Raw genomic sequence first — 11646 nt, 5'->3', positions numbered from 1 at the left:
GGAACAACTGGGCCTGGAATTCATCCAGGGGCCTTTCTGTGATTCACAAGTCTATGACTACCTTCAAGGGTGGCTTACCTGCCATTGCTGGACCATGTTTAATGTTCAATTCTTCTTCATGGCCTCTGATGTGCAGGCATCGACCATGGCTCCAGACCATGTCTTCCAGAAGTGCTGGGGAACATTCCGCAAATCCAGCACCTGCAGTTTCCACCTCCTGTGGGGATGAAATCAGAGGCCCTGAGGCCCCCTCCTTCACCTCTCAGCTGCTTCTCCCTGCTCCACTTCTTCCTTCTGTCTCACTCTTCTTTACACTTTTCCCCTACAATCCAGCCTAGTGTCACCCACTTCTACTGGCTGAGGAAGGGGCAGGTACAGCCTCCATCATGGGTCACCTTAGCTGCCCCAAGCACCTCCATATACAGAAGCCTCTCCCAGATGGGGCTCAGCATGGCCAAGGCCTCTCCACACCTCCTTGCTGGCAGAGTAGGAAATACTTGGTCCACCCTTCAACATCCACTTTCCCTGGATCTATCAGTCATGGTCAGTTTCTTGGAACCCAAGGGTGTTCCCTTCCAGGCTACCTGGGTCCCCCTTACCTGGGGCTATCCTGCTGGGCAAGCAGCATGTCCAGCCCATCCAGTGCCACTTGGATCATGTCAAGCTGTGGCTTCCTCATCAGGGCCCCCAGGGGCAGGAAGGTGAAGGACCAGGCCTGCACCATTTTCTTCAGGACCTCAGAGTGTCCCCTGCTGAAAGCCTCCAAAAAGAGTGGTGGGAGGAGCTCTACGGGCAGGTCCTCCAGATCCAGAATGGCCCTAGACTTGTCGCTCATCATGCTGCTCCCTGCCAGCTCCAGCAGCATGAGTGGAGACTGGATGCTCATCCTGGGGAGTCTGAAAGAAGAAGGATCCTGTAAAATGGTCCAGGGAAAAGGCCACTATCCCATACCTTGCCAGCCACTGGGAAGGGGGTACTGGGGAGTCTAAAAACACACCTCACCCTTATGGGGGAAAGCCTTCAATTATTATTTTGTCCTTGTAAAAGTGGATTTGGAGTGTCATGTGACCTAAGGCAGTAGGCTCCTCAGTTTCTGCAACTACCATGCCTGGGAAAGGACATGTCCTCACATGGGTGACATTAGTTTTAGTTTTAAAAAATTAAATGAGCAATTGTAAAAGCACATGCCCATGTTATAAAATACTTGGAAATTACAACAGAGTCTCATGGATATCTGTTACCCTTGTGAGATTCTTCCACCTTAGGGGGAGTTGAAGAGAACAAATAGATCAGAACAGAGTCTGTGAAGTGTTGCATGAGATAGTTTTAAGCTTTTGTTTAATTTGTTTAAACAAGCAATAAAATCACAAAACCATGTAGGCCTTAAGGTATAATTTGGGGGACTTGGGACTGGATATTGAACTCAGGGCACTGAAGCACTGAGCCACATCTCCAGCCATATTTTGTATTTTAGTTAGAGACAGGGCCTCCCTGAGTTGCTTAGGGCCTCACTGTTGCTGAGGCTGGCTTTGAACACCAATCCTCTTGCTCCTCAGCCTACCGAGCTGATCGGAACACAGGCACATACCATCACCTGGCAATAAAGTATCATTTTAAAGGCACACAAAGTAAATATCTTAAACATCAAAAATAGAATTCCAATCAATTAGAATGATATAGAATTTCAATCATTCTCCTTGGTTAAGAAATATTAAAGCAGCTTTGACTGAAGCTCAGTGGTGAAGTGGTCACCTAGCAAGTGTGAGGCCCTGGGTTTGATTCTCAGCAGCACATAAAAATAAATAAATAATTGGCAGAGGATATAGCTTAGTTGGTAGAGTTCTTGCTCACACACACAAGGCCCTGGCTTTATTTCCTAGTACCACCTAATACATAGATAGATTCATAAATTTATTGTGTTCCTCTCAAGGAAAAAAAAAAAGAAAAAAAAGTAGATTTGGGCCTTTTTGCAAAAGCCTGTAATTCTAGCAGCTGGGAAAACTGATAGGAGGATCACAGTGGGTTCGAGGTCAGCCTCAGAAGAGTAGGTGCTAAGCAACTCAGTGTGACCCTGTCTCTAAATAAAATACAAAATAGGCCTGGGAATGTGGCTGAGTGGTTGAGTGCCCTGAGTTCAATCTCTGGAACAAAAGTTGAGAAAGAAAGAAAATTGAAAGCAACATAAACTAAAGTGGAAATCCTAATGTTCAGCATAAAGGTAAAATCACACTGAGAGGAAAATCTAGGTCTTAAATTGGTGCATAAGAAAAAATCAAATACAAAATTGTTCCTACCTCTGCACAGATGAGGTGGGAACGGGGTAGTGCTCAGGGTGGTGAATGACTTACAGGATCTGAGCAGATGGCCAGGCTGGGATCCTCAGCATGCCAGGGTTGGACTGCTGGGCTCCAGGACTCCTGTGTTTCTCCTCTGGCTCTGAAGAAGCTTTTATTGACCTCCCTGACCGTGCCCCCAACTCCACCTTTTGACTAGCATGCAATCAGAAAGCAGTATCTGATCACATTCCCCAATCTCCACCCATGCAACCCTGATTAGATTTTCTTTCTCCAGATTAACTGATATAGTCAGATTTTCATGCATGAGCGCAGAATCAGGGATAGTGAGGGTCAAGGAAGCCTCTGTCCATGCACTCCACACCATGGACTAATTTTGCCCATATGTGACCCTCCTGCTCCTGCCTGTGAGACAGGAAAGCCCTTAATCCCTAAACTAAGAAAAACTGAAACTCCAAAATATCATTGTAAAGGAAACCTTGTTCATATCAAAATTAATTAAAAAATAATTTTAAAAAATTCCAGAGAGAAAACAGGTTTTTGAAGACAGTAGCATCACCCATGAAGAAAACAGAATGGACACCAGATATCCAACTGCCAACAGTCACATAGGTATCCAGTTACCATGCAGCATATCTAGACCCACTGAGAGAGGAGGCATGGACAAGGAGGGTGGAATCAGTCTTCAAGGCTTAGGAAAGACCTCTTCAGTTTGTCTCTTTGTACTGGGGATTAAACCCATTGGTGCTCTACCACTGAGCCAGATCCCCAGCCCTTTCCATTTTTTTTTTTTAATTTAAAGACAGGTTCTCACTGAATTGCTGAGTTCCTCACTAAGTTGCTGAGGCTGGCCTCAAACTTGCCATCCTCCTGCCACAGTCTCCTTTTATTGTTTTAAAACAATGTAGGTACTGACATTATTTTCTTTTCCTTTGACACTGGGGATGGAACCCAGGGGAGCTGTACCACCAAGCTGCATCCCCAGCCCTTTTCATTTCATTTCAATTAACTAATTAAATTATTCATTTATGTAGTTTTGGTACCAAGGATTGAACACAGGGGCACTGTACCACTGTGCTACACTGCCAGACTATTTTATATTTATTTATTATTATTTTTTTTATTTTGAGACAGGTTCTTGCTAAATTGCTGAGACTGGCCTTTAATTTGAGATCTTCTGGCCTTAGCCTCCTAAGTAGATGGGATAACAAGTGTACACCATCACACCCTATTTCAAATTAAAAAATTTAAAAGGTACAGCATTTGCCAGCATGTACAAGGCCCTGGGTTTGATCCATAGCACCAAAAATAAATAAACCTGTAAATCCAAAACCTGTGTTCAAGTATACTTGTTAGAGGTTGTTTATTTGTTTGTTTTTTCCATGAATCTGATTGTAGTTACTTGTAGGAAAAAAAATCCAAATGGTAATTCATATGATAAACACTTAGAAAAGCCATGGTTAAAAATATGTTTGTAATACGCTGTAACCAGCTATTAACAAGGTGATTTGGTTGTTTTAATATAATGTCCAGAACTATGTCTGACAATATGTTAGTTTTTTTTTAAATGAATTTAGTGCAATTTTGAAGCAAATATTAATAAACAGCCAAATAAATATAACTTGAAAAAGTTATGTCTTATTTGACAGGGTTTCCCTCATATCAAATTAGGCTAATTGGGTTAATATCTCTCTTCTAGAAATCCCTTGAGAATTTCTGGAGCACTCTGTAATATCCCAATGTTAGCTCAAGGTAAAGTGACAATGTAGAATTTGATCCTAGAGAAGTTAGTCAACAATCTCAAAAGGTTTTAAGCACTTATTGAAAGTAGGGTCTTAGATCATTATAAAAGATAAGTCATTTAGCCAGAGTGATGAAAGATTTTGAAAGCTAATACAGAAAGTTATGTCATAGGAAATAGTACTTCAACTTTTATCATAGATGACTAAGTTTTCCTTTTTTTCAAGTAATCAGAGACCTTGTTAAAACCAACCTAAAACTCCAGAGGCTGAAGGTTCAAAGCCAGCCTCAGCAAGAGCAAGGCACTACTAAGCAACTCAGTGAGACCCTGTCTCTAAAGAAAAAAAAAATAGGACTGGGGATGGGGCTCAGTTGTCGAGTACCCCCTGAGTTCAATCCCCAGTTTGTGTCCCACACCACCCCCCAAATAAACCTAATCTGAAGCATAAAAAGTTACCTCCCCCCAGTACTGAGCATTGAACCAGGGGTACTCTACCACTAAGCCATATGCTGAGTCATTTTGGTTTTATTTTTAAATAGGCTTGACAAATTGCCAAGTCTCATCTGAATCTTGACCTCCTCCTGCCTCAGCCTTCTGGGAAGCTGGAATTACACACATGGCCCACTTCACCTGTCTTGAAATACACTTCTTAGAGTGAAGCTCTTTGACAGCTGTTCATCTGGAACATTCACATGAAAGCCATCACAATTTTTAATTCTCTTTGGTAACATTTGCCCACCAATTTCAAAATGTGCTTAAGAATGAACCATAATAGTCTCAGCTGGAATGCAGAAGAAAGGCTCTCCTGGAGTTCCTTGGAATTTGTGGGTCCCATTCTGTGTTTTATTAATCTCTTGAGAACCAAAGATAAAATCTTATGATCTCATTTGGAAAGTCAGGGGTTTGGAAGAATTTCTTTTGGATAAGGTGGTGGTTTTGGCAGAGTCCTCCTGAAAGTTTCTTTGATCAAACTACCAAGATTAAGGACCTTCTCCTGCATGGTCACTTGGCCTCCATTTTTGTCAGGTTTTTGGCACAAATAAATTCATTTTGATTTGCAGACTTTCACGGTAGCAGCATCAGCAGGGACACTGTGGTCATGGAATATTCTAAGCCGTGGTCAGTGTTGGCTTCCTTGAATTGTGTAAATCTGATGGCAATCATTTGGTACACACATGGCTGCTGGACTGTGTGTGTTTGTGTGTTTGTGTGTGTGTGTGTGTGTGTGTGTGTGTGTGTATTGGTACTGAGGATTGAACTTGAGGCATTTTACTACTGAGCTGCATCCCGAACACTTTTTCTTTTTTTAATTTGGGAGAGGATCTCAGTATTGGAACTTTCAATCCTCCTGCCTCAGCCTCCAACTTGCTTGGATTATAGGTGTGCATCTTGGTACCTGGCCATAGATCATTTAAAACCCTTGAGAGACTAGATTGCACCAGTGGGCAAGTACCATACCTATAAGATGAATAATAGCCTTGGACTGCAAAATTCCTCTGGATGAAGTTTCCAGGGAACCCAGATTTATCCTGCTGAATATGTCAATGATGTAGGGTGTGCTCATTGATAAAAGGCTCTCATTTCTTCTTTAAAAACATTTAGATTTTTATCAGAAACATCACTTTTTACTAGTTAGGGCACAAGTGACTTCCTGATGAACAGCAGGACAAAGAGATCACTTCTCCTCTGGAGTCCTCCTAGGCCAAATCCCTCTCAGATTGCACTGCTAGTAGACAATTCAAAGTGTTCAAACTTTTATAACAGTTGCTAAAATATTAATAAGTGATTTTCTTTCCAATTTAGAGATTCCTACCTGAGGTACAATTTCACTTACAGAAGAATGAAATCCTTAGCCCTTTCTGGTCATAGGTACATTAATCCATTTTCTGTTACTGTTATAAAATACCTGAGACAGGCTCAGTTTATTTTTTTAAAACAGATTTATTTATCCCACAGTTCTGAAAGATGCAAGGCCAAAATCAGGCAGCCCTCTTGGTTTGGCCTGTGGGAGGAAGCCAGGGCAAAACCCGGGGCTCAGGCTCAGGCTTCTAAACAGCTCTCAGGACTTACTCAGAATCTCAGGAGAGCCATTCCTTTCTGAGAACACACATCCAATGACCTCCCAGGAGATTCTGCCTCCTAAAATCACCACAATGAGGTTTATCTTTCTAATACATGAAGCTTTCTAATACACAAAACTGCACCAAACCATAGCATAGGGATACAGCTTGATGTGACCAGAGCCATCTCAGTCATAACTGCCATTTTACCCACCAGTTAATCCTGACACACATCTCAAGCCCTGGAGGCCAACAAAGTTGTTAGCAATCACAGAAACATGTTGTCCCAGTCTCTGATTCTCAGACCTTTACTTTTCTTTCGCCATTTTTTTTGTACTGGGGATGTAACCCAAGGGTGTTTTACCCACCATCACTTTTTATTTTTTTATTTTAAGACAGGATCTCGCTTAGTTGCTGAAGATCTTTCTGAGTTCCCCGGATGGCCTTGAACTTGCCATCCTCCTGCCTCAGCCTTCCCAGCTGCTGGGATTAAAGGCATGACCCCACCCAGCCTGGCCTGACCTGTTTCGTAATATCCACTGATGTGTCAGAGACATTATTGTTTTTGAGAATGTCCAGGTATCATCCCAGTGGCAGTCCAGCATCTTGCTGCTGCCTGAGAAATGCTTCTGTCCCTTAGTCTCCAATAAATAGTATTGGATGCAATCCTGGGTCTATCTGTCCTTAGCATTGGTCTCATGGACCCATCTTCCTTGGTAAGGTTATATAAGTTGCTTTGAGAAGATTATCAAGAGCCAAAAGCATCCTGGAGTGTAGTACAGGGCCACATTTCTCTGAAGCACAAAACAATTGGGCGTGGGAACATATGACAGACTAATCAGAGGTAGGACCTTAAGTTAGGGATGTAGGACCTTAAGTTAGGGATGTCTCCAGCTTTTTAAGAGGATCTCTGGCCTTTTCAGGTAGGAGACAGGATGAGCTACTGGGCTCGACCCACTTAGGTGGAAAATTTTATTTTATTTTATTTTATTTGTTGTTGTTGTCACACAAGGTGAATCATCTAGCATTCATGAGAGAAAGGGTCAAAGTGAATCCCATTATCCAACTCTTGGTGGTGGTATGATGTCACAGTCCTTTATCACATCTGCCTCTGCATATTGACAGGAGGAATGTGTAGTTTTGTGATAGTAGGAGCAAATGTGACTCCATTTTGTTTTATGACTTCATCCTGTAAAACAACCATGCCAAGTAGAAGAGTCATGACTGGGGCAAGATGTTCTTTTCCTTTTGCTAAAGAAACCTTTAAGAACACGGAACTACCTAATGGGGCATTGTTTCTGTAACTAGGGTAACGGGGCTCTGTTTTTGTTACTGGGGTGACTGGGCTGTGATTGTTTAGGCTTCCCTCCGCTTGACTGCACTGTCCTACTTCTGTAACCTGGCTTGCTTGCATTGGCTAGACCCCCCCCCCCAAACATCCCTTTTGCGGTTTTCAGGCTTATAAGGAGTGCCCTTGCAATTGTTCGGGGCTCATCAGGGGAACAGCTTTATGTTCTGGTCAGCCGCCACCAGTGTGCTTCAATAAAGGCTTGATTCGATTATACATGAGTGGTCTGGAAGTCAGTTTATGAAACTCTGGGTCAAAGCTTGAACTATAACATTTGGGGGCTCACCCTGGATCCATTTCTTCCTTACCCTCACACCAAATTTGCCTCCAATGATGGGCCTTTGGACCTCGGCCCTGGACTAGAGGGGAGCTCCTGAGAGATGTTCCTCAGCCTCAATCCTAGGACAATTCCAATCCGTCCTAGGATGCTCTGAAAAGCCTCCTGCTGGCTGTCAGTTCTGGGGAGTCAACTCTGGGGGAAAAGGTCAGATTGGACACAGTCGCTTACACCTTCCCCGGGACAGGACGAGACGTTGTCACTGTCTCCCTGGAGGTCTCCCTGTGTGACCTCATCTGTCTGTATGTGGGGCCCACTGGAGGCCTCCCTGGGAGACCTCATCTGTCTGGGGGCAGGACGAGATGTGGTCTCTGCCCCATTAGAAGTCTCCCTGTGTGACCTCATCAATTGTTGCTTGTCCAGTGTCTGTTCTGCTGTTTGTCATTTTTCCAGTGTCTTCTGCTGTTGGTCATTTGTCCAGTGTCAGTTTGCCGGCCGTTTGTTCTGTTTGCAGGGTCTCTGCCCCATTAGAGGCCTCCCTGTGTGATCTCAGCGATTGTTGCTTGTCCTGTATCTGTTCTGCTGTTTTTCATTTCTCCAGCATCTTCTTGCTGTTTGTCATTTGTCCAGTGTCTGTTCACCAGCCCTTTGTCTTGTGTTTATCTGTCTGAGTATTGTGTGTGGGGTCCTTTTCTTGTTCTCATAACTGCTCTTCTTTCACCAGGATTCCTTTGCTCCACTGACATCAGAGACAAGGAAGCGCTACAGAGATCTCTACCTGGACTCCTTTAACTTGTTTTCTTAACAATTTTCAGGACTTTGTCTGTTGGTTTGTTTTTGTTTATTCCCTTTGTGTTCTGTGTTAATATCTACCTCAGTTTGTTTTTAATGGAAAAAAATGGTTAAAATGGTTTTAACTGTGCTCACTACAGTTTGCATTAAAATGTAAAGTACTGCCAACAGAACCAAAATAATTGTCAAAAGTAAAAGCTAAAGGTTAAAAAAAAAAAAAAAAGGCATTCTAGAGATTGCCTTCATTTAGGAACTTGGCCAGGTGGCCAACTGGGTAAATCATGTCAGTTCCTATAGAGGACAGATTAAAATTAAAGTGTTTTATAAAATTATTATTTATTATTCCTAAATTGTATAATAAAAAGCATAATTTTGTCTAGAAAATTTGGCTTTTGTCTCTCAGTATTTGCAAGCATGCATAACTCCCAACTATTAAAAAATAGTCTAAAGATTTTTCAATGTCAGGCTAAATAAGTTGGTGGCCGCTATCCAAGAAACCAGAGAAAACAGTTTAAAATGGGATCCCAACCTGGGGGACTCTCCCAAGGAGACCAATAAAGCTGCATCATTGGGAAGTTCCTCCAGGGAGAAATAAACCCCCTTCATTTGTCTATGTTCCCTCAACTCTTTTCAGCTTTCATAAACAGGACCACCTCAGGAAAAAAGTCAGAAAACTTTTAAAATTCTATATTTGTTAAACTCATAATTTTGATCCAATATGCCTAGGTTAATATGTTTTTCTGATTACACTCTGCTTTATTCCAAGGCCAATTTACAAGTGTTAACTCTCAATCTAGTAGTTTTCTTTTTTTTTTTTTTTAATAAGCTACAAGGCTTTTGTTTGTCTATTTGCTTTGTGTGGGTGCACCGGTGTACTGTCTATGTTTATTGCCATGTCTAAATATATTTGGTACAAATGAGCTCATAAATAAAAATTTTAAAAAATGTATCCAAATACTTTTGGTTAATATGATTTAAAAGGTTCAATTCAAATTGGGAAAATAGATAAAAGTACAAATGTCTTTAAAGTTACTAATACACAGTTTTGTTTCTACATGGGTAAACAGCTATTAAAATGTCAATGTCTATAAAGTGTCTGATATCCATTGTCTCTAGGATTTTTATTCAACAGAAAAAAGAGATTACTAATACTATTCAATGCACTTGTCTGATAACTTGTTTTTAAAAAAGATACATAAATTTTATCTAAATGTATATAAAATTAATCATGGATGTGTTTTTTAAAGACATCTAATTGGTAAAAAGTTAAAATGCTAACTGTTAAATATAATATCAAGTACTCTTAACTCCTTAAATTCCATAAGGTAAAATATTTAAACAATGTTGATGTTTTCATAAATTGGTAAACTAAAAAGAAAGTGTAAAATTATTTTGTGTTATTATAAAAGCAAAGTTACTATAAATTACAAAGTCCCAACAGGTATAATTCTACAAAGAGTCAAGATGCTTCAATTGTATTTCAATTAAAGTACTGTAAGTAACAAATATTTCATATTATTAAAAGGAATTAATTTATCTAAATTCAGAAATTTATAAGGGTTATTTCAAGGTTAAATAAAGGATCAATGGGTTAAGAAAATTATTAAAAAGTTCTAAATATTAAAATATATTTAATTACAAAAGGTTTCCAGGTAAAAAGTCTTTATGTCATAAAGTATAATTATAATATATCTAAGTAAACAACAAAAGAGTCTAATTAAGTAATATAAAGGTCTATAAATAAAAGACAAATATTAAAATGTTTATATGTAACTAAGTTGGTTATATATGTAATACAAATAGTTAAAACTATTCAAGGTTTTTCAAGAAGGACAAATAATAATGTACTGATATATTTATATGTTAAAATGACAAAAACTTCTAAAAATATTAATTACATTGTGTCTGTTAAGTTTTATCCACTAGAACAACAAATCTTGGAAAAACTAAGGTTTTTACATCTGTGGCTAAACAGCAACTGTTACTTTAAAGTATTGTCCTACATTACAGAGTCTAGATTTTCCTTTAAAAGCTAACCTTGGTTAATATAAAAACATCAATAAAAGTGTGATACATTACTCTTGTTTACAGATCAAATGTGTTCGTATCTTTCAGGTATAGAAGTCTTTAAGGTAAAAGGTTTAAAGAAACATTTTATCAAGGTGGTATTCTCCAAACTAAAATTGTCTGTAACAGTAATTTAAACTTATAAAGATAATAAATTTTATTGAGGATTTATATTATTTGATGTTTTGTAACCAAACCTTATGTTATCTTTTACATTGAGATATAAAAATTTAAAGATATTTTAAAAAGTAATGAGAGACTAATCTATTTAAAGGTTAACTATTATAAAACATTCTGCTAAATTTCCACATAAAAAATGTTAAGGGCTCTCAGCCTTTCCTTAATTAATGTTTTAGATGTATGTCATATTGTACTACTAACATTCATACAGAGTCAGAAAACAATATATGAAACTTTATAAAATGATATCTAAAAAGAGAGACAAAGATCAACTTTAGAACTAAAACATTTTACCTAAAATTGTGAAGAACCCTGCCTTTCCTTAGACAAGGCTCTGCCTTCCACCTTACAACATGTCAGAATAACTTTAAAGTAGGCCAGATTTCAGTTAATTTAAAGTTATATTCAAAGATTAATTTTATTGGAAAGATTACTGTGATCTCAAATAAAAAAAATAAATGTATAACTCAGGCAAGGTTCAAAATTATATATGAGCTAAATATGTTTTTACTATTGTTAATTTCACTTTGTATTTTCATTATAACTAAAAAAATGTGACCACTACACTCAGAGCAACCAAGAGACCTTTACTGTGACAATTTCTGATTAACACAAAGAGAGACAGAGGGGAGAGAGAGAGAGAGAGAGAGAGAGAGAGAGAGAGAGAGAGAGAGAGGAAAATGAAAAAGAGAGAGACAAGAAAGTGCAAGAGAGAAAAGCAATAGAGAGAGAGAGAGAGAGAGAGAGAGAGAGAGAGAGAGAGAGAAGGAAAAAGAGAGAGGAAAAAAGTGAGAAGGAGAATGAGAGACAGGGGAAGTGAGAGAAAAAGGAGAGAGCAAAAGTGGAAGATCTGGCAAGAGAGAGTTTTTATAGCCAAAATCTAATGG

The 11646-nt window shown here is 39.4% G+C and overlaps 1 protein-coding gene across 1 annotated transcript in view; it reads right to left on the bottom strand.

The window, feature by feature from the left end:
* Positions 1-105: 105 nt before the first annotated feature.
* The window catches only part of LOC139707394 (PRAME family member 20-like), a 35828-nt gene continuing 24287 nt past the window's right edge, over positions 106-11646 (bottom strand). The window contains exons 5-6 of the mRNA XM_071618632.1: positions 600-896; positions 106-217 (exon numbers count right to left, since the gene is read on the bottom strand). Of these exons, the coding sequence (XP_071474733.1) occupies positions 106-217; positions 600-896 (409 nt within the window). The remainder of the gene's footprint in view (positions 218-599; positions 897-11646) is intronic.

Source organism: Marmota flaviventris, chromosome 10 (genome assembly GCF_047511675.1).
Source record: "Marmota flaviventris isolate mMarFla1 chromosome 10, mMarFla1.hap1, whole genome shotgun sequence".
NCBI classification, from domain to species: Eukaryota; Metazoa; Chordata; class Mammalia; order Rodentia; family Sciuridae; genus Marmota; species Marmota flaviventris.
Note: the sequence above shows the minus strand (reverse complement) of the source record. Positions and strands in the feature narration are given on the sequence as shown.